General features: G+C 42.3%; 1 protein-coding gene across 1 annotated transcript in view; it reads right to left on the bottom strand.

Annotated features, from left to right (window-relative positions):
* The window catches only part of LOC125244462 (protocadherin Fat 3-like), a 108,740-nt gene that overhangs the window by 42,812 nt on the left and 46,389 nt on the right, over positions 1-19,539 (bottom strand). The window contains 11 exon segments of the mRNA XM_048154541.1: positions 308-370; positions 372-464; positions 565-705; positions 1,262-1,509; positions 2,716-2,830; positions 17,338-17,523; positions 17,610-17,738; positions 17,830-18,002; positions 18,111-18,261; positions 18,565-18,720; positions 18,851-18,929. Coding sequence (XP_048010498.1) covers positions 308-370; positions 372-464; positions 565-705; positions 1,262-1,509; positions 2,716-2,830; positions 17,338-17,523; positions 17,610-17,738; positions 17,830-18,002; positions 18,111-18,261; positions 18,565-18,720; positions 18,851-18,929 — 1,534 coding nt within the window.

Raw genomic sequence — 19,539 nt, 5'->3', positions numbered from 1 at the left:
CTAAAATGCATGTTTGAGCCTTTTTAACTGAAACTAACTTGCATATACTGAAATATGTCAGAGCCATTGTTTTGTCTCAAGATGAACACCAGTAAAGTTTTTTTTTTTTTTTTTCTCTACAGAATGTTTATAAAAACTACTAAAATACCCTAATTGAACTAAGGCCTAATCCTGGTTTAGTCTAAGCCCTGTCTGTGGAACCAGGCCTTTTTCTTAGCTTTCAAAGAATTAAGAATGAACAATCCAACACTGAAATACACTAAGAACTAAATATTGATTTTAAAAGTTAAACTAAAAATCATCTTACTCTGTATGAAGCTTTTGTTTCTCTGTCGAGTGTCCGAGTCACAAACAGATCTCCTGATAATCTGTTCTATAGTGAAAATCCCCTTAGGGTCCAGATCTGCTCCTTCACCTGTGATCCTGTATGCCATCTGAGCTTCTAAAGACAAGTCTGACTTTATCTAAATACAGAAAGCAATAAGTTACAATAATAAAAAATCTTGAAAACAGATAAATCTCTTTCTCTTAATTTTGTACATTCCCTTCATGACTTTCACTCACCTGGACCAGCTTTATTGGTAAAGGACCTCTGCTATTTTCAGGTAAATTGAATGGAGGAATAACCCAACCTCTCTTTGCTCTCTTTAGACCCGTCGAAGACTTTGGAAACGTCAGAACCAGATCATTAGAGTGAGATTCCATCTGAGAATGTTAGTAAAATACAATGAGCACAAAACATTTTTTGTTTACAATTTAATACAGCACACAAGCCGTCAAATATTTGGATCATTTTTGCATCTCAAAATGTTTATTACAGCTACTGACTGTAACAGTATTAATATACGGGGAGGGGTAAACGTTTGGGTCCTTATGTAATAAACCAGTTTAGGGTACATTACTGGTACATACTGGCTGTACATTATTCTATTACATATAATAAATGGAGTAGAATATAAAACATTGTAAAAGTTAAGGTAATCTTAGATTTTAGGCTTCAGATCTGCATAACTAAAACATCATCAGACTCATTTTGTGTTTGAGAACGATCAGAGAGGGCTGAGACAAATTACATTCACCAGCAGGGATTGGACATTTCATGAGTTTATTCACACATCTCCAATAATTAGTCCTAAACATGTACAGAAACTGATCATTGAATATGTTCATAGTAAAATAGCACACATAAAAACTGAAATGTCCACTAGAGGTCAGTCTTGTACTGTACTGACAGCAGTTTCTTGAAGGATCTTGTTTGTACCTGTGGAGAGGAGATGTTCATGACCGTGTCCATGTGATGGTCCTCAAGATGGTGGACACGCTCGACTCTGACAGACACCGTGTGCTTCTTGCCACTGGAGTCCCAAGTGTGCACAGAAAACACCTTGTGACCTTCATGAAGAGTGACTTGTCTCTTCAGTGTTACAGTCCCATCAGTGTCCACAGCAAACCGCTTGTCAGAGGACTGAAAGAGCGTTCCTGTTCTTCCATCGCATGTATTAAAAATTACTGTAAGAAAAAGAGATTCAATTGGCACAATAAATCATCCTGTCACATATGTAAACCTGGTTCCCTGAGAGAGGAACAAGACGCTGTGTCAGTAGCTGATGCTATGGGAACACCCTCCAGGTGTGATGATGGTCTGAAACAGTATTTGCAAAAGTACCAGTACTTCAACTTCACAAGCTTGCACTTACATTTAATCGTATATAGAATATAATATGCGTATTTGGTGTGCTGTCCGAGGGGAGGGCTCCGAACTCACAATTTGGCCTGAACCCAGAGTACACGTGCCCATTCCTTGGCTGGGATAGAAATAAGTGAGAGAATCTGTTTTCCGAATTTCCAACCAAAAAAATCAAGCTACCGTTTTTTGCCATAGTTCCTCATGTGTGAACTCCACTAAGAAACACACTGCAGACAGTCCGGCGAGAGCAAGAAAGAAAGGGAGAAATCCATCTTGTTCTCTATAGCCTCAAGCTCAACATCAGATCCTCAGGATCCTGCTTCATGTAACGCCTCACAGTAGCAGAACTAGTGCGACAAGTGATGGTGTCACATGTTTGTCTGTTTTACACTTTGTTCTGTTTGTCACATGTCTTCCTTTGTTTAGTTTTCCCGCCTTTAGTTAGTTGTCATGGTTTCTGATTTGATCAGTGTCCTTGTTTCAGGTGTGTCTTGTTTATTCCCTCATCCCTATTAAGTATTCCTGGGTTTTGTTCACTCTTTGTCCTGTCACTGTTGTGTGTTGTACGTGTCTACCTGCCTTTTTGAAGTATTATTAAACCTTTGAGTTCTATTTGAAACCTGCTTCTCCTGCCTTCCTCCTCCTATGGTCACATACTGTGACGGATGGCTGATTTTCCTCATTTACTCATAAAGATGCGAGTCTTGAACAAGATACATTTAAAGTCATTGCAATGTGAGCAATTCAAAAAAATTTTAAATGTGGCTTGAGCATGATGAATACCCATGATCTGATAGCATCAGCTACTGACAAAACATTGATATTAACATCACTAATCAACACTCATTGTGAGCTACAACGAAAAACAAATTTAGTAGAGTGAATACAATTTATAACTGTTATAGTCCACAGTTAAAAAGACTGTGTAGAGAGATTATTTAGCCAAATACTAAAAATATTTAAACAAAAACTCTCAATGTTAAGTTGCTTCAGTGTTTTATTTAAAGTGATTTGTGAACACAGCTTACCTCTTCCTAGTATTGCTCCTTGGTGAAGGTGATCTCTGTGCACTTTAAACACCAGCAACTCCGACTCAAAGTCAGGAGTACATGAAGACCCCTCCACATATTCACACAAAAAGACCTAAATTGAAACATTAAACTTCTTTATGTAATGTACATATACTTTAAATTTAAGGTATTTTGATTATTTAATCACTTCCAGCACAACAGCAGTCTATGTGGGATAAACTGTGGATCATTTATCATTGCTTTGGCACTAAATGTGTTTAATGACGACATCTTTCAAATTTCATCAATTATTTTCTCACTCAGACACAAACACCAGCAAAACCTCTATGAACCTACTGGCCAATTTGCACATTTACATTTTTTTTTTTTTTTTCAAAACTGTTAAACTTAAGTTCAGATAAACAATGAAAAAATGCATACAGTATCTGCAGTATTTGTGCACAGTGAGTGATGTCAAACAGCTGCGCACACCAAACATCCAAAAGACTTGTGTGCTGTTTTACATTAGTTAGCTGGTGTGTACATGGATAATCATTTGGTTTAGACTGAAGCAAAAACATCATTTTGAGTTAAAATGTGTTTTGGGGGTTTTGTTTGTAGAGTTTAGAGAAAAGGAGCAATAGTTTCAGAAATCACGTGTACGCACTTATTAGAATATAGCTTATATAATGAATATTTTAGATTTTTGCATGTTTTTTAATCAGTGACAAATCAGTAAAATCTCTGAAAGGAATTTGAAAAGATGAGGTAGTTACAAAAAAAAAAGCTTTAATATGACCTTTATTTAACAAAGAAAAAAAACAAAAGCCGGTTTTTTATAAAATCAACCCAATCAACCAAGATAATAAACATAAGTATTCTCCGAACATGATGATTTTTGGAAAGTGCCCCAGATAAAATCCTACCTTACAGAGGAGAATAATTACTCCCAATCGCACAATCTTCATTGTCTCCATTAGAAGCAAAATGGTACGAAAGGTCATTCAGGTATTACTGCCCTAATGGTTTTTAAGATTGTACAGCTATTTATTTGCTTGAGTTGCACATTTTCATTTTAGGGGCGGGTTTTGTTTAAGGGTGTGGCATATGCAGTGATGTAATGTGCTTGCAAATACATATTTGGTAGAAAATAAATTAAAAATTTACACTACCTGCAAGTACTTTTGAACAGTGTTGAACTAATGGTGACAAAGATTGGAAAAATTAAAACATTTACACTATTTGCACATTATTTACTGTTATTTGCCTACACACTACATTCTGGTCAGAACAGCAGTTTACTATCTATATACAGTCTGCTTTAACATCATGATATGAATCTCAGCCAAACTGTTATTCTCACCTTTTTTTCAATTGGTTACACGCACTGGTCAAAACTGAATCCACTGTCAAAACTCAGTCAGCGAAACAGAAGTCTGTGAGAACCGCGTCTCCTAAAACCCATGAACACTTTTGTCATTCATACTCCACCACCTGAAATATATTTGCAGCATTTTTGTCAAATGTTAACACACTACTTTCCAAACTGATAAAACACATTCAAAACAGAATGATATCACATTTTGTGCACTTCTGCACGTAAAGTGTACATTTTCTCTTAGTACAAAAAACACCAAACTGATCACATGTGTAACACTGCTAGCCACTCTTTCAAAACCTCATGCTTATCTCTTGTTCTTGATCCTGCTGAGTGTTCACAAATTGCAAATGATGTCTCACGCACACCATAAGTGTTAGTGAGGCCAGCAGGGGTGTTTTAACACTGTGGTCTGTGTGGGTCCTAATGCCCCACTGTAGTGATAGAGACGCTGTGCTGTAAAAACCACCATCCTTTGGATGAGACGTCAAACTGGGGTTCTGACTCAGTCATTAAAAATCCCATGGCACTTCTTGTAAAGAACAGTGGTGTAACTCCAATGTCCTGGCTAAATTGTCTCTATTGACCCTTATTAATAATGGCCTCCTAATAATCCCCATCCTTTGACTTGGCTCTATCACTCTATCTTATCTCCACCTACAGCCGGTGTGTGGTAATAAACTGTGTAAATGCGGATGCTGCACACTGGTGGTGGGTGAGGAGAGACCCCTGATATGATTATAAAGCGCTTTAGGTGTATAAGAGTACATTATAAAAGCAATATTTAAATGCTTAATTCATTCATACATAAACACACACACACACATCATTATTTAGACTCTCTCGCATAATGTTTTTACACTGAGCTAATGATATTTTCTTACCCCATCCCTAAACATAACCCTCACAGAAAACATTTACATTTTAATTTAAACAAATTCTTCCAAAACATTCTGTCAAAATGTCATGTTTTACTATCTCTGTGGAGACATTTGGTCCTCACAATGTAAATTAAACAAGTACACACACATGCAGACACGAACACTTTGAACATTGTGGTTACAGTTTTTTTTTAGATCAAAACTGAAGATGCATTATCAAAGTTCTTCACAGTCAGCAAAACAGAAGTCTATACAGACCAAACTGTGAAACAATTTTTCATTGCTTTCACACAAAATGCATTCAATGACCACATCTTCTTTTGTCATTCACACTCCATCACATGAAAAACACTATATATGTGCAGCACATTTTTCAAATGCAAACACACTACTTTTAAAATGATTAAAAAACACATTCAAAACATGATGGCAAATTTCATGCATTTCAACAGGAATTATTTTGAAATGTAGAAAATCTTAGCAGAAAATGAAGTAATAATAATTCTAATCAGCTCATTGCAATTTCATCTAAAAGTCCACCCAGGTGTTTTGTTAAAAAGCCTCAATATTCTTCAAGCGAAATCGAAGAACAAACTGGTGTGACGTCATTTCGAACAGAATCAGGCCAAAATGAAGTTTGTTTTGGGAGTTCAAAGCAGCTTGCCAAAGCAAAATTTTGTACCGTGTGCTGAGTAGATGAAATCATGTCAAGCAGGTGCGTGCGTCTATGTCCTCAGTTTTTGACGTTTGAGGACACTCACGATCTTTGCGTTGTGAGCGGAGTATGCACATTTAGCCATTGGGTGTGTTCACTGTGACAAAGCTCAGTTCATGCTTGCCTCTTTTTTTGAGGGCGGAGGGGCAAGTTGTGGCATCTGGGAAGGTTTGGAGAGGTGAAGGTGCAGTTATCCTGCACCGATCCAATTCACCTTCCTCAACCTCCAATCATCCTGACCCATCAACAGACAACTGGAGACAGGGTCAAAAGGAGAGCGCAGCCTCTGAGGAGTTTCTCTGAGGAGTCTGGATACGCGAGTGGTTCGACATCTTTGATTTTGCAGTTGCACAACACATTTGACTGTACTGTAATGTGCTTTTAATTTAGAGCTTTCTTTGTTCTTTGGGCTTTTCACCTGAGATAATTGCTTAGATTCTAAACATGATTTCTTATATTTGGTTATCGGTTTTTGAAATTGCAAATCAGTTCTATAAAATCTATATTTTTAGTATAGACTGATTAAACACTGATCTGTTGGACGGAGTCAAATTCATTAAATGAACAACAGATGCAAATTAGAAAGTTTAATATTCATAACATTATGAAAGGCAATTACTTTATAAGATAAGAAATGAAGATAAAACTTATTAAAAGAGAGAGACAGTTACATTGTGATTTTAAATCTTGTAATAAGTCACCAGACATGATTCTGAAATGTTTAAAAAAAAACAGTACATTTATCATGACCTGTTATAAGATTTACTTTTGAAAACGGTACGAAAACAATTTAAAAATGATAAACCATCTCGCTGTACATTATCCTTTAACAGTGATTACTACGGTGGCCCAGTAGTGCACAACACAACGAAATTAAAAAAGCAAACATAAGTTCACAACACAACGGAAACAAGCCACAACACAACGGAAACAAGCCACAACACAACGAAATCAAGCCACAACACAACGGAATCAAGCCACAACACAACGAAATAAAGCCACAACACAACGAAATAAAGCCACAACACAACGGAATCAAGCCACAACACAACGAAATAAAGCCACAACACAACGAAATAAAGCCACAACACAACGAAATAAAGCCACAACACAACGAAATAAAGCCACAACACAACGGAATCAAGCCACAACACAACGAAATAAAGCCACAACACAACGGAAATGCACCCGACCACTTGGGGGCTCTCAGAGCTCGGTAATATTACTATTCCTTGCCACTGTTCTATAAAGTCGACAGTTTTACAAAGATATCAATACCATGATCAGTTTTAAGTATGTAAGCATTGTATATCGACATGATATATTAATTAAAAATCAACTACGTTCACAATAGCTTCATATTTATACTTGTGAATGATTTGACGCGATACCACGGCGCATGATAAAGGGAACATCCACCAATTCCACCAAATGGTTAAAACGTATAATTTGTATTCATTAAAATTACATTTAACATTTAAAAACAGACATGTTCAAATTCCAAAGGTTGTAAGTTCCTGTTGGTAAGACTGACAAGCTTTGGAATTTGAATATGTCTGTTTTTAAATGTTAAAAGTAATTTTAATGAATACAAATTATACATTGATATTACTGCCGACTCTATAGAACAGTGGCCAGGAAAACTAACTTTACCGAGCTCTGAGAGCCCCCTAGTGGTCGGGAGCATTTCCGTTGTGTTGTGGCTCGATTTCGTTGTGTTGTGAACTTATGTTTGCTTTTTTAATTTCGTTGTGTTGTGCACTACTGGGCCACCGTAGATTACAGCAATATTAAGATGACAGATATAATAAATATAAAATAATGTTCAGTAAAAAGTATGATTAATTATGAATAAATGATTAATGAATTATAAAGAATTACATAAAAAACAAACACAATTGGGCCTCATTCATGAAACACGAGCAGAACTAATTTTTGTGTAAATCGCTCGTAAAGCCACTCTGACATAAATTTTCAGATTCATGTTCATATTTTTAAAATGTTAGTTGGTATGAAAAAAAATTGTACCAGCTCCTGACCACATGCAAATGTTGTATAAAACATTCGAACATTCTGTGTACTTTGAGGCAAACTGATGACACTGCATTCTGATACACTTCTACGTGGCATAATAATATTTCACGAGTTCGTTTCCCTGTTTTTTTTTTTTTTGTTTTTTTTTGTAGCTGAGAGTTGAAAACCTATGGATAAAACATAGTGCTGGTCACTATCAGTTTTTTTGCCCAGCCGTCCAATCACAGTGAAAGAGGGGCGGGACATATACTATACCGGCCAATCATCCCAATTGTACAATGACTGAACAACAATGGGGAAGTTAATATTGTTGGTTGCTGCATTTTTATATTCAGTAATATTCTACAAAATGAGATACTACTAACACCTTACTGCCGTGTATACATTCCAAATTATAGCAACCAAAGCATCTCAGATGAAAAACCCTCCGCCTTCAAAGCGCTCTCAGAAGAGCACCAGGCACTTTTTCAGCTGGCTAAAAAGGCTTTGGTGGACACACATTAATTGAATATTTATTGTTAGGCATATGGCCTATTAGTTTCTTTTGCCTTTATGCAAATATACTGGAGCCAGTCATGAGAAGGTAGTCCAGAAGATTCCTGGACACGTATTTTGTGGTTGTAATTCATAAGCGGGGATTATGCTAATTGTGAATGAGCTTGCAAGCGCACCCTATTTACGAATGATTGGAATTCATTAACATACACAGGTTTAACTATCAAATCTAATGCATCTGTGAATCTGGAGGAGAGTTTTCAGGAAGGTCCATTTTACGTGCAAATTACTCACATATTTACGAAAGTTTCATGAATGATACCCAATGTGAGCAGTGATAGCAAGAGAATTGTTAGAAGTGTTTTGAGTGCAAAGAAAAGAGCTATATAAATGTAACAAATGTAATGAATTATTATTATTATTAAACATAATCATGGAGTTTGTCATTTATGTCCTCTAATTCAATTATAAAATAAACTCTTTTGGATTTAACCTTGTTTATTTCTTCACAGCAGAAGTGGTCAAAGGGTTGATAGATGAATCATCGCAGACAGAATGTATATCTTACTAGGCAAGGTGCGTTGACACAGTCAGTACACTGGAGTACATCTCCTTCACAGTCACACACAGTTGCTTGAATGGTGCTATCCTGAAACAGCCTCTGCTGATCAAAAACTCTCAGGACAAAATTGTATTCACCCTCCTTCAATGTAGAGTTCGGTTTCAGAAAGACACCGGTTGCTAAAATGGGCACATTATAATAGTTAGACATGAATACCAAGCCACCCAGATATTTTAATGTGTAACGTATGAAAGAATGAGATTAATTTCTGTTTAATACGTTAATAATTGCTCACATGTGTTGTTCATCACGGTGGACCAATTTTTACTGGTTTCTCCTTGAGTCTCAACAGTAAAGGGACCAGCATAAGGAGGTCCATCTTTGTCCGTTATAGAGAGAAGCACTGGGGCTGAACCACGATTGCAAATCTTTATATTCCTTTCATTAATGACAGGAGCGTTGTCATTTACATCCGACACTTCAATTATCAGGGTTCCAGTACCAGTTGCTGGAGGATTATCTGAACACAAGCACAGACATTAGAAAAAGGCTATGCTAGCATGATTTCTTCTCTTAAAAAAAGAAATACAAATTACCATCATCCACGGCCAAAATGATAGCTGTGTATTTGCCATCTTTGACATAGGAAGACTCTCTATCCATAAGCCTCTTGACTTTAATAATTCCAGTGTCTTGATTTACACTCAGCCAGCCGGCAGGATCATTGCTAATTTTATACCTGTGAGAAACCAAAACATACAGGTTAAAACTAGAAATGTTCAGCAAGAACAACTTAATATTGGTTTGACAAAGTCTGGCAGTTTAAAAATATTGGAAGTTCAAAAGATACACAGACATGCTGTAATTTGAATTCCAGTTAGAAGGGATTTGACATTAATAGGCAGCTGCTAGACACAGTGTTTCCCATACATTAACTAGACTGTGGCGGCCCACCACATTCTAATTTGTCCAGCCACAGTCTCCAACTGAACCGGAAATGTCCGGAATATATTATATATATGAATATATATGAACTGGAAATATAATGTCTCTTAAAGGGGACCCATTATGCAAAATTCACTTTTGTATGGTGTTTGGCTATAATATGTGTTGGCAGTACACAACCACCCTATAATGATACAAATCCAACCAGTCCTTTTCATAAATCCCCAGGTTCCCGGCAGTGTGACGTCACATTAGCCACAGGCCCCACCCACGAATGTTGACAGACACTGCCGTTTGAACATAGAACCGCCCTGAGCGAGTTCACAGCGAGTTGTACACAGTCCACCATTGCTGCACTGACGAGAACATCTCCCAAGCGTTTTAGGAGTTCTGTAGCTGGATGGATTAATCCACATATCTCTCTCCATTTACTCCCTAAATCTGAGCCACTGAAGATGAGGTGGATTCATTTTGTTTTTTGAAGAAAATGCACCCTCAACTCTACCGAAATTCGTTTATGTCGGCACAAATCATTTCACACAGGACTGCTTTGTAAACGAATGTCAATACAAAGAGACAATACAAAACAGAGGTTGTGCTAAAAGTGTGTTACTCAAGGATAGATCAGTTTGTGATTCTGCTTACAGTCTCCAGAGTGATACTGGATATGGCAGTAATGAAGGTGAGAGCACTTTATTACAGTTCATCGGAGTTGATTTACAGATATAAAGTTTACCAGTTTATTAAGCACCACCCGAAAGGCATAAGGTCTTTATCTATTTGTTTACTGTTAGTTGTAACGAGTGTTTCTGTGTAATTCGCTGAGTATGTTGATGATAATGCAATGGAGAGAGTTAATGAATAACTATGTACATAATAACTGTATATAATAAATGTGTATTACAGGCCACCAGTAATTATTCTAGACATAACTTAATTCAACATAGGTAACCTCTTTTGCAACCAATTTTTGATAGTTCAAATGTACACTCTACTGACCATTTATGAACTATCATTTACTATATGTTGTGTGACTAATGTGCCCTATAATACATCACCATTCACATCTATCCAACCAATAGATAAATTACTACTAGAGCACAAAATTGTTTATGAGAACATTTTTTTTTCATTGATCTAGTAATTTTTCTCCCAAAAATGCACCAGATTTATGCATTTAAATTTAAAATGTACAAAATGTTCTTACCCCTAGAAAGATTAATGTCCACTAACCACAGTGAGCATGTTTACATGCACATCAGTAAGCTGATAACTCACAAATATCAGCTTATTTTGCCCGTTATGCATACCAGTAAACTGACAACGCAAGTAAACCGTGTTAACATGATTTTATTAATAAATCGGGTTATTTCCCTGTAGTGACCTCAAAAATAATCATTTGCCTATCTGACTCTGAGTATTCCAAATGTTATGTCAGTTGTGATGTTAAATAAAGCTTGCAACATGTCAGCGAGAAACTGTACGGCTCATATATTATTCATTCAGTTACTAAGGATGCGGGCTATATAAGCGGGCATTTCGCCATAGGATTTCAGGTCATTCAACTGAAGCGACAACACTGAAGCCGCAGCCTCGTGGCATGGCATGTAACGCAGTACTCGTTCCGTATCTCAGGGAACCGAGGTTACGTTAGTAACCGAGTACGTTCCCTTTTGATACTTCACTCATACTGTGTGTGGGGAACGAATTCAACCGCGCCGTGCCACGGCAGGGAACGACTGGACTTGTCTTGGGCACCGTGAGGGAACCAGAGGACAAATGAGAAGGCCAGAGCCGTCGAACCCTCGTTACACTACAAAAAGGGAGTTAACTCCCAGAGTGGCATGAAGCGGAGCTCGATAGAGGCCGCTGGATCATACCGAGAGGACCCGAGCTTGTAAGGTCGGGACGTCCAAATGATAAAATCTGACAAAAGTGGACGGCGAGGACCAGCCGGCCACCTCACAGATGTCTTTAATCGAAACTCCACTAGACCAGGCCCAAGAGGAAGCCATTCCTCTAGTAGAGTGGGCTCTAACTCCTATGGGGCAGTTGAGGCCCATAGAGGAGTAACAAAGAGCAATAGCGTCAACTATCCAACGCGAAAGACGTTGCTTTGAGACCAAAGACCCTTTGGTGCAGCCGCCAAAGCAGATAAAGAGCTGATCAGATTGCCGAAAAGGCTGTGATCGATCAACGTAGGTCCTTAATGCCCTGACAGGGCAGAGTAATTCCAGCTCTCGTTCGTCCGACGAGGGAGGAAGCGCTGAGAGGGAAATGACCTGTGCTCTGAATGGAGTCGAGAGCACCTTAGGGACGTAGCCATGCCTAGGTTTCAAAACGACTTTGGAGTCGTTGGGCCCGAACTCAAGGCATGCAGGGCTCACAGAGAGGGCCTGCAAGTCGCCAACTCGCTTAACCGATGCTAGTGCAAGTAGCAGAGCGGTTTTGAGTGTCAGGGGCCTGAGGTCAGCTGAACGAAGTGGCTCAAAGGGAGGCCCTTTAAGAGCTCTGAGGACCAAAGAGAGGTCCCAGGTGGGAACAGTGAGAGGACGAGGAGGATTTAATCGCCTAGAACCTCTCAAGAAATGCACCACGAGGTTGTTTCGTCCCACTGACTGGCCAGCGATAGAAGCGTGAAACGCTGCAATGGCTGCTACGTAAACTTTGAGCGTTGAAGGGGTGCGACCCAGATCCAAATGCTCCTGGAGGAAACACAGTATCGGAGATACGTCACACTCCACTGGGTCTATGTTGCGTGTAGAACACCAGCCAACAAAGACCGACCATTTCTGGGCGTAGAGGCATCTCGTGGACGGAGCTCTCGCCTGAGAAATGGTATTCAGCACGTCCCCGGGGAGGTTAGCAGGCTCCCGTCGAGGGACCAGAGGTGCAGAGCCCAGAGTTCTGGCTGGGGATGCCAAATCGTCCTGTTCGCCTGAGAGAGGAGGTCCCGTCTCAGGGGGATCGGCCACGGAGCTTTTGTGGAAAGCCTGAACAGCTCTGAGGACCAAACTTGGCTCCTCCAGAGCGGGGCCACCAGGAGGACTCTGTGCTTGTCTTCCCTGATTCGTCTGATGACCTGTGGGAAAAGCGTAAAGGAGGGTGCTGGGACAGACATGGGCCAGCGCATCTTCCTCCTTCGAGAAATAAATTGGGCAGTGAGAGTTGCCTTCTGAAGCGAAGAGGTCTACCTCTGCCTTCCCGAAGAACTCCCAGATCATGAGAACCGTCTGGGGGTGGAGCATCCACTCGTCTGAGGGGACATTGCTCCGAGATAGCATGTCTGCTCCCAAGTTTGTTCTCCCGGGTACGTGAGTCGCCCTGAGCGACTGAAACCTCGGTGATGCCCATTCCAGAAGACGCTACGCCAGAGCGCATAAGCGGCTGGACGAAAGGCCGCCCTGGTGATTTATGTATGACACCACCGTCATGCTGTCCGACTGGACTAAGATGTGGCATCATGTCAGGTTCAGGTTTCTGGAACACATGAAGGGCTCGAATCACTGCCAACATCTCGAGGCAGTTGATGTGCAGATGGCATTCCTCGTGAGACCATGAGCCGAAGGCCGGTCTGCCCTCGCAAAGAGCGCCCCAACCTGTGTTGGACGCATCTGTTGAGAGCACCGTTCTTCTGGACACCGCCTGTAGGGGTACCCCTTGGCTGAACCATACAGGGTTCATCCAGGGTTTCAGAGCTGCCAAACAGGCCTGATTGACCCTGAGACGCAGGCGGCCGTGCCGCCAAGCGTGAGGAGGGACCCGGAACTTCAACCAGTACTGCAGAGGCCGTATGCGAAGAAGGCCGAGCTGCAGAACCGGGGAGGCAGAAGCCATCAGCCATAGCATCCTCTGGAAAAACTTCAGAGGGAAATAGGCTCTGTTCCTGACTGATGCCGCGATCTGCTGAATGGCCAGAGAGTAGTCTCTGGAGAGACTACAGCCGTCATACGGACTGAGTCGAAAACCGCACCCAGGAACGCGCCGTGTTCATACACTTGGTAAAAGTGCGAGGAGCTAGGGACAGCCCGAATGGAAGGACCATATATTGGTAAGCCACACCCTCGAATGCAAATCTCAAGAATCGCCTGTGATGGATATCTGGATGTGAAAGTATGAAAGTATGTGAAAGTATGCATCTTTCAGGTCCAGCGAGCAGAACCAGTCCCCGGGCAAACCTGCGCGAGGATCTGCTTCAGCGTTAGCATCTTGAACTTCCGTCTCATGAGGGAGAGGTTCAAGACTCTGAGATCTAAGATGGGTCTGAGACCGCCATCTTTTTTGGGAACTAGAAAATAACGGCTGTAGAACCCCGAATTGCTCTCTGAGGGGGAGACTATTTCTATAGGTCCTTTCCTCAGAAGAGACATGACTTCGGCTCAGAGGACATAAGCGTCGTCCGTGTTGACTGAAGTTTGAAGCACCCCGCTGAAGCGTGGGGGCCTTCGGGTGAACTGAAGCGAGTAGCCTCGACTTATGGTTCCCAGAACCCAGCTTGACACTCCGGGGATGGCCCGCCAGGCCTTGGCCCGCGTGACAAGGGGCTGAATGGTATCGGATGACGGGCCGCCAATCGGGGGCCCGTACACCGGAGAGAGTGGAAGAGGAACTTCGCTCTTTCTTAGAGAAGGTAAAATATTCATAGTGTATGCCATAAGAATGGCGTTTTGCATGGACGCAGCACTGGGCCCAGTTAGCACAACACTGAACATATCTCCCATGCCCGGAGCAGAACGAGGCGGAGGGGGGGTGGAACGAAAGAGCTTTTGGGGTGGTCCGGCCGTGGCGAGACTTTGCCCCATCCTCTTCTTTCCTGAAATATCAGGAATGCTTAGGAGGCGTCGGGTCCAGCGTAATTTTAGGCCGGGGTCCCTGACGTTGCCTCGGGAAGGAGGAGCGCTTACGATGGCGCTGTTCCTTGGGTGGTGCTGCCTGAGAGGTAGAGGGGGCAGGTTTGTTCTGCTGAGCCGGTGCAGACTTGGGGCGGCTGGAAGCAGACGTGGCACTAGAGCGCTTAGGCAGGAAGTGTCGCATAGCCTGGGACGACTTTTGTGCTGCAGTGAAACGCTCCGTAAAGCCCTCTACTGCTGACCCGAAGAGACCAGAGGGAGAGACCGGGGCATCCAAAAAGGCCGTCTTGTCCATCTCCTTAATCTCAGTCAGGTTGAGCCACAAATGGCACTCAACCACGACCAGGCTGGCCATGGATCGTCCAATGGCCTGAGCTGTGGCCTTTGTGGCACGCAGGGCTAAGTCAGTGGCGCTGCGGAGGTCACGGAAGGCAGGTGCATCGACGCCAGACTCGTCCAGAGAACGGAGGAGTTTTGCTTGAAACACCTGGAGAATAGCCATGGTGTGTAACGCTGAGGCAGCCTGGCCCGCGGACGTGTATGCTCTGCCAGCCAGGGCAGAAGTGGTCCTGCAGGGCTTGGATGGAAGGGCCCTCTTAGTTTTCCAACCCACAGCCGTGGGGGGACATAGGTGAGCCGCCACTGCTTCGTCCAGGGACAGTAGATGCTCGTAACCCTTCTCTTCAGAGCCATCCACAGAGGTGAGAGCTGAATAATGTGTAGTACATAGGCGGGCAGAATACGGGGCGTGCCACGACTTTGTCAGCTCATCGTGAACCATCGGGAAAAACGGTGCAGCACGTTGGCGAGGGGCCTGGCGGGAGCCCGGCAGGAACCACTCGTCGAGCCTGCTCCGTGATGGCTCCTCTGGCGGAGCCCATTCGAGGTCCAAAACCTCTACTGCTTTCGAGAGGATGCGGAAGAGCTCGGCATCCATACCCGGCTTGCAGTCAATGGGCTCCAGCGAGGGAAGGCAGGTGGGGTCAGAATCACCGGCCCAACCTTCGGTTTCAGAGGCTGCGAGAGGCATGGAGTCATCAAGCGGCTCGTCCTCAGAACCGCCAAAAGAGACGAGGTCGCTCGCATCTGCCGAGGGACGCAGCTCAGGGCGGGAGAACAGGACGGGGGACTGCCCTCTCGGGGGAGAGGGTGAGGCACGCGGGGAAGCCGGCGTGACGTCATCCAACTCCGTGAGCTGGGCCGCTCTGCCCCGCTGTCTCTTCCTAGCCGGCTCGCGGGAGGAAGAAGACGGGAGGGCGTGAGCAGCGGGAACGCCTTCACCGAAGAAGGCAATCCGCGAGCGCAGAGAGGCGAGACTCATGTTCTCACAGTGAGAACACAAGGTCCCGGTGAGCGCGGCCTCTGCATGGGGTCTGCCCAGGCAGCCGACGCACTCACCGTGCCTGTCATCGTCATGCAGAGGGGCTCTGCATGTGCCACATGAGTGGCGCGGCATTTGTAACAACGGCGCCGCCGTGAAAACGCCGTTTGAGGGGCTCTTTTAGACCGGCGAGGGCCGCTAGAGCGGTGAAAACCGCTGTTGGAAAGCTCTTTTAGAGTGGTAATAAACCGCGGGAAAAATCGCTCTTTTAGGCGCGCCGGATGGTGGCAGGAGATGGGGTGGCAGGCGGCCGGAAGCGGGAAGCGGGCGGCTCGAGACAGCGCTCGAGGCGGCAGTCGACGAGGGCGCCGGCGCTTCTTCGTCGGCGAGCTCAGCAGTCCGCTGCGGGAGCCTCTTCGACGGCGGCGAGAGCTTCTTTCCAGGCGAGCTTCTTTCCAGGCGGCGAAGGCTTCAGCCGGAGATCAGCGAGAAGCGATGTGAAGTCGTCGCTGAAGGAGAGAGAACTGAAATCCTATGGCGAAACGCCCGCTTATATAGCCCTAAACCCCGCCCATTTCGGCGGGAATATTCGTGCGCTCTGTCGCCATAGGCCGCGCAGCTATGCCGCGCCGTCATTGGTTCAACAACTTGTCTATGAGTGAACCAATGACGATGCAGTTACACTGCGTTATTGAAAAAGGCTTCAGTAACGGGGAAAAAGGAGACCTTTCCCCATACGCAGTACGAGTGAAGTATCGAAAGGGAACTACCTGTTCCGGCCGTTTATGACCTTACTCTGATAAAAGAAAACAGGTTACTGTGTTTACATGACCATGTTTGTCGTCAGCTTATTAGGCATAATCGGCTTAAGAACGTGCGTGTAAACGCATTCAATCTCACAAAATCCTGTGGGAAACACTGTAGACAGATGCTAAGTTGGTTCTCAGTGGTTACTTGTGCCTAGTGAGGCTGTTTTGCAAAACATTCATTAAAAAACGTCCATTTTTATTGTTCTACAAGATCTAGAAATCTCTAGAGAAATTTATATTAGTCTGAATTTTCAAATGGAATAATGAAATTTTGGTGGTTTGATTTTCTGGGAGGAAAAAATTATTTGTAAAATTTCTTACGCTATCTTCTGTGATTTTCCAATATCTGGATCAGTGGCTGGATAAGAAACCAATTCAATGTCAACCGGTGAATCTTCAGGTTTGTAAATAATCTTCTCCTCTGGATTAAACTCTGGAGGATCATTCACATCTTCTACATTCACCGTGACTGTGGCAGTGGAAGTGGCCAAAGAACCGACAAACGGCTCATCGTTCTCAACAATCACAGACAGAATGTATTGCTTGTTCTTCTCAAAGTCCAGAGGCTGAATGGAAAAGAAAGTGTCTTTTACTAAAGTTAAATCATCACAAGCAATCACCTGTGCAAACACATGAGCAACACACAGTACCTTTACAGTGGTGATGACGCCCTCTAGCTGGCTGGGTCCAGTACTGACATTGAAAAACCCACCCTTGTCTCCGCTAATAATGCGATATTTGGTTGACCAGGCAGGAGATCCCTCTTCATCTCCATCAGTAACTGTAAGTTTGGCCACTTCAGCTCCTATTTTATTCTCTGGGACAGATACAGTATGCTAAAACAAAGAGATGTATGGTGCAAATAAGTATTAATAAAGTTAAAACACTATTATAACATTCTGAATATATCAATATACATTACCAAGGTTTGATCAAACTGAGGTGCGTTATCATTGCTATCAGTCACAGTAATAACAGCTGTGCCAATGGTTGAAAAACCTGTTCCTTCCATATCAGCAGCCATAATTACCAAAGTATATTTGGACCATTTCTGAAAAGGAAGATAAAAATCCCTTTATGCTTGCATAACATCATTAACAAAAACTTTAAGATTCATTTATCAAATCAAATTCATTTCTCACCTTTCTGTCCAAGCCTCTTTCTATCACATGAATTCCTCCAGTTACAGTGTTGATACCAAACATGTTTGGTTTTGGAAATGGGGGATCTTGGCTGACAATTGAGTATCTGATCACAGCATTGTCAGTATCTGGATCATCTGCATCGGTGGCTGTGACTGTCATAAACTCATGACCTTCAGTGAGAGAAGAATAAAGACTGATTAGGTGGTACGAGCTGAAGAGGCATTTGGGGGAAAAACTGCTAAAAACAATTTCACTGAGAAACTGCACCATACACCTACCTTTATCAGCAGCTTCAGGAACACGTCCATTGAATGGATTTTGAGTAAAATTAGGATAATTATCATTTTGGTCCATCACATTTACAATAATTTCCATTGGCTTTTCTTTTATATTCAACTTCTCATCAACTCCAGTAGCATGAGCTTCAAGCTAAAGACAGGAGAAGAAATACAGGCATGTTAAGAGGCAAATATCTGAGGTGGTTTGAAAACACAATAAATTCAAAATGACAGTTGTATATTTTAGTCCATGTCTGTTAGCTTTGAGACATGAATATGCAAGTGTAGTACAAAAGAAAATGGACTTATTTTTTAGTATATATAAAAAAAATATATATATATATATATACAAAAAACATATGAAAAGAAAACCTTCAAGCCATTTTACAGGGCCTTTTTTATCTGATTACAAGATGACAGCTTTCAAAAAAATAAGAATGAGCAGACAACTTACTCTGTAAGAAGCTTTTGTTTCTCTGTCGAGTGGTCGAGTCACAAACAGATTCCCTGATAATCTTTCTATAGTGAAAGTCCCATTAGGGTCCTGATCTGCTCCTTCACCTGTGATCCTGTATTGCATCTGAGCTTCATTAGAAATGTCTGACTTTATCTAAATACAGAAACCAATAAGATACAATGACAGAATATGTTAATAACATACAATAACAAAAGATGCAAATAACAGAAACCTCTTTCTCATTCATCTAATTTTGAACATTACCTTCATGACTTTCACTCACCTGGACCAGTTTTATTGGGAAAGGACCTCTGCTATTCTCTATTACATTGAACGGAGGAATAACCCAATCTCTCTTTGCTCTCTTTAGACCCGTCAAAGACTTTGGAAACATCAGAACCAGATCATCAGAGTGAGAATCCATCTGAAAAGGTTAGTAAAAGGCAATGAGCAACAAAACATTTTGTTCACAATTAAATACAGCACACAAGCCATCGAATATTTGGATAAATTTTTGTGTCTCAAAATGTTTATTACAGCTACTGACTTTATAAAAATCGGTCTGTAACAGTATTAAAGGTGCAGTATGTGATAATTTTATCCGCTAGAGGTCGCTAGAGGCCTATTCAAAACAAAGGCGTAGGTTGATGACGGCAAGTTTGAGTGTGGAATCTTGGGACATGTGGTCTCCACCTCAACAGAAAACATGTCAATGGATGCGATTATTAACGTTACTGTAGTATGAAGCAGAGCAGGACCGAGTGTTGTGGGAGCTGAACGAGGAGCTGGAGCGATTGCGCAACACACGCCTCACGAGCAGCGAGACTTTTATTATGCCACAGTCGCCGGCGCTGCTTCCGCTTTACCATATGTATCATATGTATTGACAGCACAATTTTTATTGTGAGGTTATGATGTAAAATTATGATAACTACACTGTAGCTGCTACAGTAACTAACAAAATCTATCCAA

The sequence above is a fragment of the Megalobrama amblycephala genome, linkage group LG14, assembly GCF_018812025.1.
Source record: "Megalobrama amblycephala isolate DHTTF-2021 linkage group LG14, ASM1881202v1, whole genome shotgun sequence".
Taxonomy (NCBI): Eukaryota; Metazoa; Chordata; class Actinopteri; order Cypriniformes; family Xenocyprididae; genus Megalobrama; species Megalobrama amblycephala.
Note: the sequence above shows the minus strand (reverse complement) of the source record. Positions and strands in the feature narration are given on the sequence as shown.